Genomic DNA, 19310 nt, shown 5'->3' with positions numbered 1-19310 from the left:
TGTTAAGCATAGATAATTAAATTATTTACCTGGGAGATATGTTAGACAGATAAAGCAAGTAGAGCATGTACGTGTGAACCTAGATGGAAAAGGAATGAAAGAACCAAGTAAATACTAAATATTCATGATACGCTAAATATACATGAGACACATAAATCCCTGAATATTCATTATAGCCTAAATATACATGAGGACACGAAGTACTCAGCATCCATGAGGTCATACTCCAGCCACTCGTTGATGACACCCACGCAAAGCCCCACCTGTCCTCTGTCCTAGACATGCAAATAAGCCCCTAGCTGCTCATCAGGCTAGCTCCCCAACAGAGCAGTGCTGACTCCAGGCACCTTCCCTCTTCCTCACGTCACCTCCGGCCCTCGTAAGCACACCATCACGGGGGAAGGCTGATGCAGCACAGAGAGAAACAGGACAAATGAACATTGTGTAACACAGAATTCAGGTGGTGGGCCCTTCCATTAGCTTGTACCCTAACTGAAGTGTGTTAATCCACTCCATTTCTTTCCACTTTCTTCTAACTCTATGCTTTATTTTAAATTGCTTCAATCAACTGTGTGATTTGTCCGTCTTAAATCTGTGAGCTTTCTGTCCCCTGACTATGGGATAGCTTAGCTTGCCTGCTGTGTGCCTGGAGGCTACCTTTGCAGAATTGTGTCCACACACATCTACCACTCTGCTCCTCACTTGTGCTCCAGCCACACTGTTCTTCTTGCTCTCCCTTAAATACTCCAAATACATTCTTACCTCAGGACCTTCGCACTTACTCTCCCCTCTGCCTAAAACACTATCTCCAGACATCTACATGACTTACTCCTTCATTTCCATCAGGTGTCTCTTCTCTCAAACTCCTGTATAAAATTACAACATTTTCCAGCAACAATTCTCCAATTCTCCAACACCAACTGGGTCCTACAATTCAATTCAATTCTGACACTACCTGGAGTTAGTGTAGACCCAAGAGGTTAAGGGTTCAGTCCCAAAAGACTGCCCCCTCTTCAGATGCAGCACAAATAGGACCCCCAATCTACCTGCACTGGTGCCCAGTCAACTACAAATTTGGGGGTTCTCACAATCCCCCCCCCCCGATTCAGTAATTTGCTAGAATGACTCACAGAACTCAGGAAAGTATTATACTTATGATTACAGTTTTATCATAAAGTATACAGTTCAGGAACAGCTATATGGAAGAGATGCATAGGACAAGGTATAGGAGCAGGGGGACAGTCTAGAGCTTCTGGGCCCTCTCCAAGCATGCCACCCTCCCAGCACATCCATGTGTTCATCAACCCAGAAGCTCCCCAGACCTGGCGTTCAAAGAGTTTTATCGAAATTTCATTACACAGTATGATTTATCAAATCATTGGCCACTGGTGATTGAACTCAATCTCTAGTCCTTCTTCCCTCTGCAAATTCCAACCCTCTAATAACGTGGTTGGTTCCTCTGGTGACCAGGCCCCATCCTGAAGCTATCCTGGGGCCTGCCAAAAGTCACCTCATTAGCATAAATTCAGGTATGCTCAAAAGGGGCTCCTTATGAATAACAAGACACTCCTACCACTTAGAAAATTCCAAGGGTTTTAGGAGCTCTGTGCCAGGAACTGGCAAAGACCAAATAAATATATATATTTATTACACTATGAAAGTAGAAATTTTCCCTTCTTCCTGAGTACTCCCTACCCTCCTTGCCCCACTTTGCTTGTCTCTATATTGTTTACCAGTACCTGACATGTTATATATTTGTTTGTGTATTTGCATATGGTCATCTCCTCCCACTAGAATATAAACTCCATGAGGGCAGGGTTTGATCTCTTTATTGTTCTATCTCCAGAATCCAGAATAGTTTATAACCTAAAACAGGCATTCAGTAAATATTTGTCAAATGAGTGAGTGAATGTCATGTCTGGATACAGCAGACATGCCATTGACTTACCTCCTTCCTTCGAGAATCTGCCTTACCCACACCTCTAGGAGGAACAGTCTAGGGTTCTTTATGATTCTGTCCCACCTTTCCCAAGTCTGGCCAGCCACATTTAGTTATTACAGAGACAGAAATCCACCAGGCAGAGGAATTTGGAGTGGAAATTGAAAGGCTGAGTCAGTTACATGATGGTGAAAAATGGGCCAGAGTGAGCTCCATAGCAGTCCCAAGCCACGTTCAATAGCAGGAGCAGGGAAGCTGTGAAGAGGGAGAAACAGACAGTCTGTCAACAGAAGCAGGCAAATGGGACAGTCACACCAAAAGAAGCAAGGGTAAGAGGTTATACGACACTCAAGAGAGATTTAGGGGTTTTCTAGACACCATCACTACAACCTGCCAATTCCCCTCCTGTCCTTGGGACTGACTCATAAGCTTGCAATAAACTCTCTTTGTAACTAAGCTGGTTTGAATGGGCTTCTGTTCTTGGCCATAAACGTTCCTTGGACACAGGGCTTAGATGGCAGTGGTGTAGGGCTGGCCAAAAGAAGCCAAACCTAAGAGCCAGCTTAGCAGTCTGTTCCCTCCCTGCCACCCCCCCACCCCCCTGCCCCCAGCCTCTGCTCCCTCACAAGGCATGTTCATTCTAAACTGCAGTACTCTTCTGGCTCACTGGACCCACGATGGGCCACTTTGATCCTCTCTCCTGGGAATTTGGAATTAGAACAGAGATGCCAGACAGTCCTGCCAGTCAAGGCTGGCCATGTGTTTGGAGACTGAGAGACAGCCAGAGTGCAGAGAGAAAGAATGAGGCAGAGGGGGAGAGAGAGCAGAGAAGAGGACCTGATGGGAGACAGAGAGAGATGGGTGGGGAGAAATAGGGTTGGAAAAGAGGAAAGAGAGAGAGAGGCTGCTGAGGTGCCTGAAGACCTCCTAGGTCCTAGTGCCAGCCCCCTCGACACTTGTGCGTAAGTCCCACCCTTCTCTCATAAGACCTCTCTGCCCCACATTAAATTTGCCTATTTTGCTTCAGTGGCTTGAATAGGTTTCTGTTATTTACCATGTAAAAGTCTTTGACTAAGGCGTGGTGGCATGAGAGAGCAGGAAGTCCGTGGGTGAGCCTGCTGAGCACTCAGAGGCAGCCTCCAAGGCCCGGGAGCTGCTGACCCGGGAGCAGGTTAGAGACGCTTGGTCTTCCAGGAGGTACCGCAGTCACATTCAGTACCAGTTCATCAGTTTTCACCAGCGGATGATAAAAGCCGTCCCTTTAGCTGACCTTGGGGGCACTGCTTGGTCACCTACATGCCTCAGCAGGCCTCACCCACCAGAGCCAGTCACAGGAACGTTCCAGGCCCCCTGCACTGTCACAACGGGTTTCCAGAAGCTGCATTGCTGTGGTGTGAGGACTCTCAAGACAGAAACCATTTACAGGCTGGCCACTAATAGGCACCAGGGCTTCCCTGGCTGGGTGGCATTTTTTGCCTGTGATTCTGCTGCTGACTACATACCTGGCAGAATCCAGGCAAGGAGAAGAAATGAGTCACCGGAGTTTCTACCTGTGGGCGCATCTGCCACTCCCCAGCGGCCCGTTTCAGCAGAGCTCACAGTGCAGCCAGTCAGAGGGCCTCCCAGAGCCGCCTACTGGGGCCTTTCCATGGCTCATGCCTCTCAGCCCAGCCTGGAGGCAGCCCTGCCCGGAGGACAGTCTGGTCACCAAACTGCTGTCATAAAATCCATCTATTATTGTCTGTCTCAGTATATCCTATCATGGAGGGGATAGTGGGGGTTTGGGGCGGCAGACACACAGGCATCTGGGGATTTCTGAGGCTCTGCGCAGGAGGCTTGAAGCTTTATGAGCTTTGATCCTAGAGTCCCCCAGCGAGTGCTCGGCTGCATATCAGATCTCGGCAGTCAACAGTGGGTCTGCAGGGGTCCGCTTTGCTCAGCTCTACAGAGACATCTGGCTGATCCACGGAGGGGAGGGCTGTCCCACTCTGTCTAGAAAGGCCGTGAGTGCAGGGTCTGGACATTACATCCCAAGGAAACACCTGGCCCTTAGTAGGCATTCACTCGGGAAATGCCTCATGAATGAATTCTGCCACCCTTCCTGTTCACCCACTTTCAAAATTCCTTCTTTGGAAGGAATTTAATCTCAGCTGAAGTGTTTCCAGTCACTAGACCTGCCAGGCAGAGTACTGCCCACCCTCATCGAATCAGGGACCTCTACACGGGACAATTGAGATTTCCATGCTCCCTAGAAAGCATGTTAGTCCTGTGCACATTTGAACCCAGGAAAGATTGATAGAGGGGCAGGACCTTGAGGCCACTCCTGTATCTTCTTCCCTATCAACTGCTCTGCTGAGAGGGGAGAGGAGGGCAAGGCAGAGGAGTGGGCTCCACCCACCGGAACTACGGAGGACTCGCCCACTCCTCTTCCCTTCCAACAACAGCAGGGCTGTTCCCAGAGAACCACTCACGGCTCTTTCTCAACCTAAAGTCTTCAAACTCTAAATCATGACCCAAGGCTAAAGCCTGGCTTCTCTTTCTCCTCAGGGAATCTTCCTTGTTCTTGATGTGTAAAATTCTCCCTCTGCCGGTGGGCTAATTTGTCCCTTCTCTTTATGTGCCAGTGACTGCTGCATGCCCCTCCTAACATTCCAGTCCCCTTACCAGCCTCCCACCCCTAGTCACTATTTCTCTATTCAAGTAAGAATGGTCTTGAGCTCCTCTTTTCTCTCCAGAATGCAGGCTACTTGCTTGGGGAGAAGGTAGGTCTCTCATTTCTTATAGGTTATAAATTCTAGGGAACTTCTGTGGGAGGAAAGAGCATGTAGTTGTGTGTGTGTGTGTGTGTGTGTGTGTGTGTGTGTGTGTATGTGTGTGTGTGTGTTAGGGGGTGGCAGTGAAGAGCGGCATCTTTCTTCACACCGGCAGAGGCATACTCAGTATGTTTCTGAATCCCTCTGTATTCTTCTGGATGTTCACTCTAGCCCAGTAACATGAGTGCCTCACCACCCTAATTCTGCCCAATCGCCAGATTCTCTAGAGGAGAATCAGTTACTATTGAGGGTTTCTCTGAGTTTTGCTTAAGTGCAAACAACTGCCTGCCTCCGACACGCACTCCACCTGTATGCAGACTTACACCTCAGAACCAGAGAGGAGAAGACATCAGAAGAATTTACCAAGTCCCATTAGCCTCAAGGAGAGGTTCATTCTCAGACAACAAAGCATTCATCTCCCGCTTCTTTCTCCCTAACAGAACCCTGGTTCTAAGCCATGACCCATCCCTCCCACGCATGATCCAGCAGCAGATTATCTTTCTTGGCCTGAGGAAATCATGGTAATTGCATGCTCTTGTCCATGATGGTTCAGGAATGAGCATGTGACCAGGTTCTGGCCAAGGAGACATGAGGGGATGTCGGCCAGAGGTGTCCGAGAAAGGTTTCTTCCCTCCCAAGAGAGAGAGACAGACTCAGTCCTGTCGCCTGGACATTGAGGTCTCTGGATGGGGCTCCTGGAACTCGCATAGCCATAACATGGGGGATAAAGAGGAGGACTGAGCAAAGAGTATTGCAGAGAAACAGAACCAGCAGCACAGAGGACTGTGTCTGGAGCTCACCCTGCTTCATGTTACGGAAGAGAATACACTTCCTTGTGGTTTAAGGCAGTTTGAGTCATGGTTTTTGTTACATGCAGCTGAAAATACCCACCTCCACAACAACCCTGCCAGAGATGCCCTCCCTCTCCACGATCATCATGATGAAAGGTCATTTCTGTTCAGCTGAGGATTTCACCCCTCTTCCCCCTACCTGTCAATCACCACCCTAGAAATAGACCCTAGAAAATTTGGGATCTGAACTAGGAGAATGGGGTAAGTGGTTGGACCACCTTTTCTAGAAAGTGATGGGGAGATGGGACCACCTTCTCTTTCCAACCTACAGTTCTTTCATGATTGCATGGGGCCCAGGATGCCTTGAGCTACTAGTGGCCCCCTGCGACTCTTATTAGGAAGAAATTTTTAATCAAACAGCATATCCTGCCCCCAGTACATACCATCTGGAACAAAGTCCTCTCAGAGGCCAAGAAAAATCTAGGCCATTCATTTTTTTAAGACTCCCATTATATTAAAAGTAAGAAGCAATTCCAATACAAGGTTAAAGAAATTATAGTTTAACTGTTTACATTTTGTAAACAAGTATGTTTCACATATCCCCTTCCCCCACTTCAGTGCATGCAAAATGCACTAGCGCAGGATTTGGTTATGGTAAATGAGTTTAAAGTTGTAGTTTGAGTGTTAAATGTGGCAAGGACCCCTAGGACAACCAGAGAAAAAGTAAAACTTCCAGTAATGCCTGCCAGCCATGCGCTGAGGACCCTCCAAACTCTCAGGGTCCTGGGTCTGGGTTGATGTCCAGCTCCAGGAAAGGCTCACAAGGGTTTTGTCTCATAGAAAACTAGAGTCACAGACATATCCCTCATTTGCCCCTCTGAAAGTAATAAATATCTTAGTAGAGGAAAGCTGGCTAGGTCTTGTTAATACCTAGGGAATTTATGATCCCTTTCCTGAAGCGGTATGAAGCATTGGGGCTATGAAGCCTACCCCATCACTTACATAGCCGTGTGAACTCAGGCAAATTACTTTACCTCTGTGCCTCAGTTTTCTCAGCTCTAAAATGGAAATAGTAATGGGGTTGTTAAGAGAATTAAATGAGCTGTTACATGTGAAGCATTTAGGAACAGTGTCTGGTGCATAGTAAACACTATATAAATGCTAGCTGCTGTTATTATTGCGTTATTACTACTACCCAGACAAAAAGGAAATTGTGTTGGCTGGTGTGGTAGGCAGAATATTGACCCCGCCAAAGATGTCCATCCACTTCCTAATCCCTAGGACCTGTAAGTATGTTAGGGTACGTGGCGAAGGGAAATTAAGACTGCAGATGGAATTAAGATTGCCAGTCTGCTGACCTTGAAACGAGATTATCCTGGATTAGCTTGGTGGACCCAATTTCCTCAAGGATCCTCAGAAGAGGGAGGCAGGAGAGTAAGAGGGGCTGATGACTGAGTAAAGTACAAGAAAAAAGAAAACACCTTCAGAAATCAGTAGAAAGATGAGTCAATAAATAACGATTCTGGTTCCCCAACTTTTCTGACTAAAGGAATAACAGTTGCTTAAAATGCTGAAGGTAAATAAAATAATTTCCAAATTTCCTAATAGTGGGAAGTGTACTGACATGTTAAAAATCTCCTGGTTTGAAAATGAGGGGGGTTCTGATGCCCTTGAAACACATAAGGTCATGACTCCATTCCTCAAGAACTTAATTTCTTGCAGGGATGCCAAACTGGCTTCATTTTGCGTGTCAATTTCCATCTATTTTCAGAAGCTGCCTGGTCAGCTGGGCCAAGGAAGTTGTGACGTCTCACCCACACTTAGCTGGAGAGAGCTGCGATGATTAGCCGTTTCCATTATGGACTCAGGGGAGGAACTCTATCCCACCTGCACCCACTTGCTGTTCCATGTAGAGCAGGATGACAACAGGCAGGTCAGGGCCCGGCCACAGTCTGATCAGACCACAAACCTGGACTCTGAGCCTGCGCAGGCTCACGGGCATTGTGAGTGTCTTGTGTGGATGATGGCCATGGAGATCTTTTTTTTTCTGAGTCTCCAAGTTTGTCCTGTATCCTTTCACTTTATTTTCAAATGTCTACGTGAAAATAAATTTTCTTTTCACTGCAATGTATAGTGCATCTGAGAAGCTCCCAAAGTTTATTCTTATACGTGAATCAAATGGCACCCCCATGGGAAGGAAATCTGAGTTCAACTCTGACTGACTCAATTATTCGTTTTTCCAACTTGAAAGTCTTCATTCTATGGGAAAATAAGATGTATTCTAGAGAGCTGGTGTGAGGATTTTTAACAACATATATAAAGCCCATGTTAATTGATGTGCTGTGAGTTGAATTCAGCCCTCAGAATACAGGCTTTTAGATTGAATTTATTTTCAATCTATAAAAACTACTATTATCTTAAAATCTGGATCATCCAATTCTCTTTAAAACACTAGAAGATCTGGTCGATTATCCATATTGGTCAAATGAGCATCCCCATTATATTTTCATGGTGTTACCAGGAGCCACTGATGGCTTTCATAGCTTCTAAAGACACAAGGAACAAGAGAGCTCAGCAGTCTGTCTGTGGGACAGGGGCTAGGCAGGAGATCTGAAGTTCCCGTAACCAGTTAGTCGTCACAACTTGGGGGGAGCGGGGTATGGTTAGAAGTTGCTGTGGGCATCTGGTGGTCAGAGGCCAGCTGAACAACTTACAGTGCAGTGGACAGCCCCCCACAACAAAGACCTTTCCAGTCCAAAATGTCGACAGGCTGTGAACCCCTGCTTTCACAGAGTGATTTTGTTAAGAAAAATCAAAAAGAATCCACAACAGAAGCACTGCTAAGAGCAGGCTTTACTTTGTTTTCTCTCCTAAAGTCAACTGAAAGTAAACAACGTTTATGACTCAGGCTTCTGCAGGAAGCAGGGAATGGATGACTGTGGTTAGTGACAAAAACAATAATAAATGGCTTTGCCTGTCTTGTCTCTTTTTCAGAGTCAGGGAGGGAATGAAATGACCAGTAATTATCACTTAAACTGCTGTTTTATCCTGTATCAATCAGAGCTATTCATTCTGGTTACTCTCAGACCCTTGGGCTGAAACCACACTAGATCAGGGTCGCAGCCAGTGTGAATATATAAGGCCAGCCTTTTTAGTCCTCTAAGTGTTAATGACCTGGGCTGAACATCAATGGCAAGTTTCCATGAAAAAGCCATCTGACATCCTAATCTAGGAACAAATGGTTCTATATGGAGCCTATTACCTTGTTTTTAATATTCTGCATTCGATGGGACCACAGCTGTAAACAACTCTTCATTCTCATTTCTCCATGAAGTTAATTTGCACTGTGTCAGCACTGCAGGCTTTTTGCATATGTTCAGGACAAGCTGATATGAGCAGGCCTGGAATGAATAATGTTTAGTAAAATCAATAAACCCTATTATTAGTCACTAAGGGGACTGATTTTATGTCTATAAAAGTAAAACAATTAGAACCGTATTAATGGCAGATTCATCATAGTAATATAATGGAGCCAAGGATGCTTGTCTTTGGGGAATCTTTAATTTACCATTCAGTACTGACTATGTACTCAACTAGAGAAATGGCACACACAATATAAACAAGCTCTGGCCTTTGGCAATTCATGTTGTCATCAGTAGAGACAATACTGCCAACAGTTAGGGGGAAGAAACAAAACTTCATTTAGTGATTAATGTAAACCAGTCATGAATAATGTTCCAGTAAAAGCCTAGGGGGAGAGACTATTCAAACAGCATTGTGCTTTTGGTCCTATATCTCTCGGTATTTATCAGCACTCTTGTCTATTACAGTAGCAGAGTTAAGCATGGTCTGATGTCCCTATCTATTTAGGTACCTAACTAGAAGTGATTAAAAGCCTGGTATGTAATAAGCATACATCCAGTCACTTTGCAGCCAAAAGGTAAGATTGACTTTCATATGATTTAAAAAAATATTTATTACCAAAAGCAGGAAAATCTTCAGGAATCCACGGTATCACCTAGCCATGATAATTCAACTGGTGAAGATGTAAGTTGATCTTAGTTCTGCTCCTGTGTTTTGATAACTGAACTGTTCGGTTAGTTCCAGAACTGGAATAACATGTAGGCAACCAACAGACATACTTTCATCCATATTCTGAACAGAGGAAATGTACGTATTTAACTGGTTTAAGGCAAGTTACATCAAGTCCTCAAGGATATATCAAGATGTGGTCTAAGGCCAAAAGGCACATGAAAAGATGTTAAACATCACTAATTATTAGAGAAATTCAAATCAAAACTATGAGATATCACCTCATACCCATAAGGATGGCTATAACTAACAAGATAAGAAATAACAAGTGTTGAAGAGGATGTGGAGAAAAAGAGAACCCTCATACACTACTGGTGGGAATGCAAACTGGTGCAGCCACTATGGAAAACACTATGGAGATTTCTCAAAAAATTAAAAACAGAAATACCATATGATCCAGCTATTCCACTACTGGGTATTTATCCAAAGAACATGAAATCAATAATTCAAAAAGATACATGCACCCCTCTGTTCATTGCAACATTATTCACAATAGCCAAGACATGGAAGCAACCCAAGTGCCCACCAATGGATGAATGGATAAAGAAGATGTAGTGTATATATATACAACAGAATACTATACAGCCATAAAAAAGATAAAATCGTGCCATTGGCAACGACATGGATGGACTTTGAGGGTATTATGTTAAGCGAAATAAGTCAAACACAGAAAGACAAATACCACATGATTTCACTCATATGTGGAATATAAACAAATCCATAGATAAGGAGAAGAGACTGGTGGTTACTAAAGGGGAAGGGGGTCGAGGAAGGCAAAAGGGGTAAAGAGGCACATGTGTATCGTGACAGATAGAAACTAGACTATTGGTGGTGAACATGATACAGTATACACGGAAACAGAAATAGAATAATGTACACCTGAAATTTACATGATGTTATAAGCCAATATGACCTCAATAAAATAAGTTTTAAAAAATTCGTGGTCTAAGAACTGAAAAAAATTGATAACTTAAAAAATGAAAAATATGTGAAATACTCTTATGTATAGGAATAAACACCATAAACAATGTTTTTATAAATGATAACATGGATGAAATTCAAAAGAAAAACCAACTGAAAATTAGGAGAAAAATATCCTCCTACTGAAATCTATTAAGAACATGGACTAGACCGGTAAGGCACGCAGCAAAGGGGACACTTTACGGTGGTTTTCCAAAAGCAGAGGAAACATTTCTTTTTGATGGCAAAAATCTATTCACTTGTGAAGCAAAGGCCTCTAAGTAGGAGAACTAACCAAATTATACCAAGACAAACTCTGTCAACTTAAAGAACTTTTTAGAAAACCAAGTGGTAGAACTACCTTTAGCAATTGTAGTAAAATCATCAAAACTTACAGCAGGAAGGAAGCACTGAAATCAACCAAACAGACGAAGCACAGTCCCACCTCAGGGCCTGTGCACTTGCTTCTCCACCTTGCTGCAATGCTTTCCCCCAGATACGTGCGTGGACCGCTCCTTCATCTCCTTTAGCAAGGCCCTCCCTACCAATACATTTACAGTCACAAACTCCCATGCTTTATTTTTCTCCATAGCATTTATCAACCATCTAACATAGTCTGCACATTACTTAGACATTTTATTATGTTTACCCCACTTACGTGAAAATGCAAACTCTATGAGGACAGAGATTTCTGTCTGCTTTGCTCACGGCTATAGCTCACTCCCATACAGTCCCTGGGAGAGTAGGTGCTCAGTAAGTACTTGTCTGATGGGAGGGAGGGCAGGAGGGAGACAGGGAGACAGGGAGGGAAACAAGGAAGGAGAAAGTAAGTGGGGAAGAAGTTAATTCTGGACATTTGGCATAAAATATACTAGTAAAGCAACTTAAAGACAAGTCAAATAAATGGCTAGCTGATTGACTTTTTACATATTTTATCTACTGTCCACATGTCGCAAGACTGACATCTTTGGAATATCATTCCATACCACAGAAGCTGTATCTACCAATCTATGGTGATATCATGCTCCATGTCTGGAGTAAGTACTTGGTAAATATGCATATAACCACCGAATTAAACACATTATTTGGTTGTCATACCTATGTATCATATAAGAAAAGTTAGTATGTGTGTACTGTGTCTTTTGCATTGGCTATTCATAATATTAAGAAACCTTTCTTTGAAAATTAGAATCACTATCAGCCAGCTGGAAATAACATGAGACAGACAAGAAGCCATTATAAAAAAAAACCTTTTTAATTCTGATTGCCAAATTATTTAAGGCAGGTATAAAAAAGGAAAGCATTCAATATACATTTTACATAAAATAAACTAGATTACAGCATAAAACAAGTAACCAGGCAATGGCGTTAAATTCTCTCTCTTCTAAAACTGAGTAATTGTAAACATTAAAAAAAAAAAAAAAAGGACTGCAGGACTATTCAAGTAATAGAACAATCACAGATGTCTCTGGTATGCAGGCTATTGGGTTATTTGCCATTCAAGATTATCAAAAAATGACACCTCATTATTCACAGATGCTCATTATTTCCCCATTTTAATCTTTACATTATATACAACACAGTTTTTGTGGTACTGGCAACCCCATGCCTTCCAAAAGTATTTCTTCCACAATACACAAGTACAAACAGTGACTACAGGAACATTTTACACTGATGCGTCGTTAACAGGAGCCACCAAATAGACATCTAAATTGTACCAAGTGTCATCATCACAGTTAGCCTTTCTGAGGGGCTTATGGGAAATATATGAAGGATATGCAAGGTTCAGGCACGCTGATACATAACATTATTTATTTACAATTTAAAAGGAAAAGGAAAAGAAAGTAAGCAGCCTTTTGTGGCTAACACTTTTCAACATGACAGATACATTTTTTATTTCCTTTACTGAGTGGTTTGCGACTTGGCAGCAGACCCTGTGTGTGCGAGCCTGGTTACTGATACAAAAAGTAAAGAATATATATATATATATATGTATATATACATATATGTATACGTATATATATATAAAACAGAAGTTTAATTACAGCAACATTTGTTACTCTGTGATAAAATCTGTAATTTACAAAAATGAAATGACTGGTTTTTGCCTGCCATTAAGGCATTTCAAATTAACACCATGGAACTGATGTCTGTATAAAGCGCTTCCCCATGTGATCCAGTCACATGACAACGTACATTTCCAATCTTGTTATTCTCTGCAAAAGAAAAGAAAACCTTAGCATACGGTTCTACCCACATTTGATGCTAAAAATACGAAAACCATAAGATTGATAGATAAACTTATTTTATGGAATTCAACTCCAAAGAAAGTGAATGAACACAAGGGTAATGACATACATGGTGAAAAATAAATTATTTTTCCTTTTAAAACAATTTGAGGGATAATTAAGAATATCAAAGAACAAACATTACCTTTAGCATTATGAAAATAAATTTCTCCATTTGCAACATTATTTTTAAACATAATTTAAAAAAGGGAGTCATGGTGAATTATTTTAATAAAGCTGTGAGGATAACCTAAGAAACTTTCAACTGTTTAAAAAATCAGTTAATTACTAATCTACTTACAGCTATAGAAATGAAGCGCACAGAATATAAATTACATGCGAAGTGTAACGGCATAAAAGCACATTCATTACAATAATATAAAACCCTAAGTAGCTAAGTTTTTGGTCTTAAAAGCCTATACTTGCTTCCTCCCACCCATTAAGATGTCTCCATCTAGAAAACTGATTCAAAATGTGGAGGGCATTTTTACCTTCTTTGTGCAGGAAACATTCCTGATGCAGATGCCTGGGCAGCCACCTGCTGAGAGGCAACGAGGGCAGCAGAGGTCAAGCCTAATGGGGAAAAAATGCAGGTTTCTGTGACATGCAGAAAGATAAGAGTAGATACAGGCCCAGTGGTGAAGAGTTGCAGCCTCAGTAGCAGCAATTTGTCCTTTCCTAAACACACATACAAAATGTCTCATGCAGCAGGACAGAGTACAAACTGCTCGGTCTAACTAGTATCTATGCCTTTATCGAATACTCTGTGGTTTTCTTAATAGCTATTCAAAGAGAATATGACATTCCATCTCTCCAGCTCTGCATGGTACTAAACGGTTTGCATGCATTCCTGAATAGGAAGCTCATGAGAAATAATAGATACCAGGTAACAACAGGAATCAAAAGTCACAGTGAATTATAGAAGTGACATGCTATTTGCTTAGAATACAATACTTTCATAATAACTTTTATCACTTTAACATTTTCCCTGGTGACTGAACACAATGCATCCCGTAAGATACATGGAATCAGTGAATCGAACTTAGAAATAGTCTTAACTTTTATCCTGCCAAGGAAAGGAAGCAGTCAGAGAATAAAGAGCTCCAAATGGCACAAAGTTGCTTAATAGGAAGTTATTTTAATTCTACAGAAAACAATCCTGGAGAAAAGAGAGGAAACAAATGCAAACCTAGGGAAGATTACTCTCTCCTTCTATGTCCTTTATATTCTCTTTTAACACCACTAGTTGACATCAAGTAACGTGAGTTGAATAAATAAAAAGGACCCTTCACATGTGTATAGCACTTTCCACTTCTGGAAGTATCTTCAAACACATTATCTTGTATTCACACAGCAGAGTAAGAGGCAACTTGGCAAGTACTATGGACTGAATTGTGTCCCTCCAAAATTTCTATGTGGAAGTCCTAACTCCCAGTGCGACTGTATTTGGAGACAGGACCTATAAGGAAGTAATTAAAGTTAAATGAAGTCATAAGGGTAGGGCCCTGATCCAACAGGATTAGTGTCCTGATAAGAAGAGACATAAGGGAGTAGCTCTCTTCTCTCTCTCTCCCTTCTTCCCTCCCCATGCACATAGAAAAGAGGTCATATGAGCACACAGCAAGATGGTGCCCACCTATAAGCCAAGAAGAAGCTCTCACCAGAAACCGACCGTGCTGGCACCTTGATCTCAGACTCCCAGCCTCCAGAACCATGAGAAAATTAATTTCTGTTGTTTGAAGCCAAGTAGTGTGTGGTATTTTGATATGGCAGCTTGAGCCAAGACAGCAAGATCCTAGCCAGCGGATCTGTTGGTGAAGATGGTGCCACCACCCAACCCCTGTGAGGTGACGGAGCTGGGACAAATGGCACATGCTCAGCTAAAACACCATGAAATGAAGGCTCAATCATGTCGATTCTGCGGCTTTTTCAAAATGTTTCTCTATCTTGAGTGAAAGAGTCACAGCAGTGAAGGGCTGTGAAGAGGCCCTAAATGAGGTTGTAAAAAGTGTTAAATCTGATCACGTTACTCCCATTACTTCCAAGGGAAAAGAGCAACTTGAAAGGCCTGCAGAAATCACAACTTCACCGAAGCCTTCCACCATCCCTCCCCTCCCTTTTTTCTACAATGTCCCTGAAGTAGCTATCTAATCTTCTGATTGTTATATTCTGTGCCCCAGACACCCGCCGCCACCCTTGGTCTGTGAGATAACAGTAAGCTGCTGATAACATCAACCATTGACAATTATTAAGTGGCAGCCATTTCATGTCTCAATAGAAAACAAAGATGTGGGAACAGCCTTAGTTGTGTTACTAGGAAATTCTAGGAAGTAAGTATTAAAAACACTCTCCAGAGTTAATGTTAACTCGAAGCTCAATATTTTTACTTTAAGACACGAAAGGCAGTTTTGGCTACCGTTTTCCAAAGTAGAATGAACACAAGCACAATAACGACGGAGCTGCTGACCTTGAAAAGGGTCATATTGACCAGGGATTAGTGGGTACCCCATGCCAACGTGGGTGTGGTGATGTGTATGCAGGTGCCGCTGGCCGAAGGGGGAGTGGCGATCTCGTTCCCTTTCGGCTTCCCGTTCCCGCTCAGCTGCGGCCTTCTCCACGGGCTGCAACAGAAAAGAGAGACCCCCCCCTTAAACCTCTGAAAAACAACAGGCACGAGCACTACCCTACCTGTCCTTTCGGTAATGTGTGTGATCGACTAAAAAGTAGATACATAGATAGCTAAAATTCTTTATTAATTGAAGATAATGTCAAAGGCATGCATTAGTTTCAGTTCGAATTAAGCCAATACTCAAGAACTGCACACCCAAAAGTAAACCAAGAGCCATCAAGGTTTTCCTCAAATGACTGAAGTAAGAGGACTTCTCTCTATACTCAATCACAACCGCGGGTTTAGAATCTACCCAATTTCTTCCCAGAAACAACTTTTAGATACAGATCAAGAAAAAAGGAGATTTTCTTTAAAGTCGAGTTCTCTAATTACCCTTTTATGTTATTTACATTTTGTGAGCAGAATCTCTCTCATAATTTTAAATATAACTGTATCTGTTTTAGTTCCCTGAAAATACACATCTCAATATTATATACCAATAACATGTACAGGAAATCATTGCCCTGTGCCCCTGGAAGCATTCCAGAATCTCTCAATTTCTGAACACTCTCAGAGAAGCTCCACTTCTCCCAAATCGTCATTTGGTTAAAGATTGTGTATTTCCTATATATTTCTACCCACTAGAACTTAACCAATCTCTTACTAAAGTTCTCTTTCTCACTTGAAACAATTCTTTGCACTAGAAGGAGTACTCACAGAAAAAGATTCAGAAATCATCTTTTCCAGTTTTGTAATAGTCTCTGGCAGACTCATACACATCACAGATCCTATATTTTAATTTATTCCAAATTTCTCTTTTCTAGCCAAGAACTACCACATCCTTTCTTTTGTCTCTCTTCACAACAGTGGCTGGGAATAGCAGTTGCCCTTTTGGGAGTGGGGGGAACCTTTCACAAAGACACACGTTTGCACTACTTCAGCAGAATAGAGTCAAAGCCAAAAAAGAGCAGATGCAGCCACCACTCCTTAGCCAAGTGGCTCACCCAGGTACACGAGTGCAGCAAAACATTTCAGCAAAAATATTTCACACCAAAAGTTGGTTCCTATGAATTCAAACATTCACCTAACAAGCTTCCTCCTGGGTAGGTAAGGTATAGTGGATTTTGCAACAGGGAAGCTTGCCACCACCATACATGCTTTAATAATTGTTTTTCTCATGTGTGAAAGCATCTTACTTTTGAACATTCCATTCCTTATGGATTAGGAGAAAACGGCATCCTGAAATCACAGCTGGGTTCCAAAACCATTTATATTTCAAGACTGTTCTCTAGCTTGTCCCTCTCTCCTCCCCCAAAATGTAGTCCTTTTAAATAACAAAAGGAGGCTTACAGCAGGAGACTTGCTGCGGTATTGGTTGGCATGCTGCTGGAGCAAATCCAGTGCTTTAGATTCAGTGGTTGTTTTCGTGTTGATGCTAGGGCTGGTATTGACTTTCTCTGCCTCTTCTCTCCCTGACATCTTCCCATAAACAGGATAATGAAATCCTGGAGAGAGATAGGCTCCTGCAGATAAACAACAAATGCCGCATGAAGTTATGGGCTACATCTTAAAAAAAAAAATCACTTGGATTACATGAATTTGGGATGAGAGTCGGAGATCTTAAAATAGGGGATTACATTAAGAATGGGCTACATCATCGTTAAACTGTATCTGAGTTCTCTGATTTTCTTCTCCCAGTTAATTCATCCTGATGAACGGAGGTTATAAACAGAATTGAGCTCACAGCCATTTCATACATTTATGTGTCCACTTAAGTGAAAGGAATAGTAACTATAATGATTATGACAGTAAGTGCTTAGAATATTTTCATAGGCAATAAAGTATCTGTCAGTCTAACAGCTATAGCCGACCATCAGAGACTACGGAAACTATAGCTGAGGACTCTTGGCATTTCGTCTAAAACAAAAACCTTATATTAAATCAGTTTCATCTTTGGGACTTTAAGCGGCATAAAAAGAAGCAAAACAAATGTCACTCCTGAAGTGTCTAATTTATCCTGAGTTTTTAAATAGCTAATATTTGAACACAGCCTTTTCCCTCCAATATAGCCAGAACCCCCAACACGTACCAGGATAGCTGTGCATTAGGACGGGAGAAACAGCCCGGTATGCAGGGTGGCTTGGGTCATACATCTGTGGGTAAGGATACGCATGCAAGTACTGGATGTAGGACTGATGCTGACTCATGGGCGAGGAGACAGCCACTCTTGTTCCCCGAGAGTCCTTCCAGTTCACAGGAGTCTTTCGATCATCACTTTTCAGCTTGTTCTCCTCCATGGATTGAGAATCAGGACGCTTGGCCTCTTTGGGCTCCTCTTTAATGCTCGTTAACGAGACAGGAAGATTGGGCACCCCGCTCTCTTTATTGGGAGTTTTCCTGGGACTATCCTCTTTTAATTTCTTTTCTCTATCAAGTTCTTCTGACTTTTGCTGATCCAGGTATTTGGGCTGGTATATGTAATGATGCCATGTCCTCGAATCCGGATCCTGATTTTTAAGAAAAGATTTTTAAAACGTCAATTTTTAAGAAAAACCCATTAATCCTCATGACAGCACTACCACTATTACTTCTAATACGAAGTGAGCGTTTCTTTATATGCGCGCACCGTGCAAAGAGCTGTACCGCCTTCTCTCGCAAAGTAATAACGTCTCAGGTAGGGATTATTATTAATCTCTTTTACAGAAGATAAAACCAAAGCTTTTAAAGCTCAAGCAACATCAGGGTCCCACTGCTGCCCACGGTGGAGCTGGGCTTCAAACTTAGTCTGCCAGAATTCAAAGGTGGGCCCTTCGTGTCATTTCTCAACATTAAATAACATCTTCAGACATAGTTAATCTAACCTTCATTTTCCTTTTAATATCTCACATAGGTAAGAAGAATTTTAAAAACTCTAATTCAAGCTAATAATAGCAAATTTAAGTAATTATTATTATCAATTAACATCATTTAGAGGGAAAAAAATTCTTGGGTTTCCTAATACATTTTCTTTATCTACTGCAGCTGAAGCTTAATATATTGGCTCACATCTCATTATGTGCTAACATCCTAATCGAAACAAAATTTTAAATTAATAGCACACATTATGGCTTTCCTATTAGAAAACAAAGGCATCTATAAACCCCCCAAATTGTAGAATTCTAATGCAGCCCTGGGAGGCCACAGCCTGATTCAGGCCTCCAGAAGTGGGGGGACCGAGGATCCTAAATGGCCTGTGACCCCCATCCCATTCACGATATAAACCCACTGCGTATTTAGGTCCTGCGAGAACATTCAAAGTTGGGCAGAAATGAGCATGAAGAAAGGATTCTGCTGCTCCGATTCACCAGGGCCGTCTAAGCATCGGAGTGGAGTAGGGGCTGGGGGTGCTGGGAAATACCAGAATTGATAATCATGGGACAGCAGTGAGTCAGGAATGTCTGAACCATGACAGAAAGTGCCAGCACGTGTGGTTTCACGGGGACCGATTTTCAGATGTTTGCACACGTAAGCTCAGGTCTGGCTGGACCACAGGGCTCGAGGCCCATTCGCTCAGACCTTCTCACTCTCCTCACAAGTGATCAGCACTGAGCTCCATTTGGGGCACTTATCATAGAGAGTAAAACAGAAATCTAGGCATCTCAGGCACCATGAGAAAGACAGCTGGGCCCCAAATTTTATTAAAAAGATGAGAGAGAAATGGGAATTTAAAGACTCAGTGTTAAAATTCCTAGAAGATGCCAACAGAAATTTGGAAACGTAAAAGAACAAATATTTCAGAGATGAGACTCAGAATCTCAGAGTTAGAAGGGCACTCGGTGG

At 42.3% G+C, this 19310-nt stretch overlaps 1 protein-coding gene across 4 annotated transcripts in view; it reads right to left on the bottom strand.

The window, feature by feature from the left end:
- Positions 1-11831: 11831 nt before the first annotated feature.
- Positions 11832-19310, bottom strand: part of ZNF608 (zinc finger protein 608) — a 101014-nt gene continuing 93535 nt past the window's right edge. For 3 of the 4 annotated variants that reach the window (XM_023617786.2, XM_005599467.4, XM_023617788.2), the window contains 5 exons: positions 17581-17998; positions 16842-17014; positions 15351-15504; positions 13375-13456; positions 11832-12811 (listed from right to left, as the gene is read on the bottom strand). In XM_023617786.2, coding sequence (XP_023473554.2) covers positions 12805-12811; positions 13375-13456; positions 15351-15504; positions 16842-17014; positions 17581-17998 — 834 coding nt within the window. In that variant the 3' untranslated portion in view covers positions 11832-12804. Of the gene's footprint in view, positions 12812-13370; positions 13457-15350; positions 15505-16841; positions 17015-17580; positions 17999-19310 lie in introns of those variants that run through there. The other variant, XM_070233142.1, reaches the window with a different exon arrangement.

This window comes from Equus caballus, chromosome 14 (genome assembly GCF_041296265.1).
Source record: "Equus caballus isolate H_3958 breed thoroughbred chromosome 14, TB-T2T, whole genome shotgun sequence".
Classification (NCBI taxonomy): Eukaryota; Metazoa; Chordata; class Mammalia; order Perissodactyla; family Equidae; genus Equus; species Equus caballus.
The sequence above is the reverse complement of the archived record's forward strand: the minus strand, read 5'-3'. Positions and strand labels throughout refer to the sequence as shown.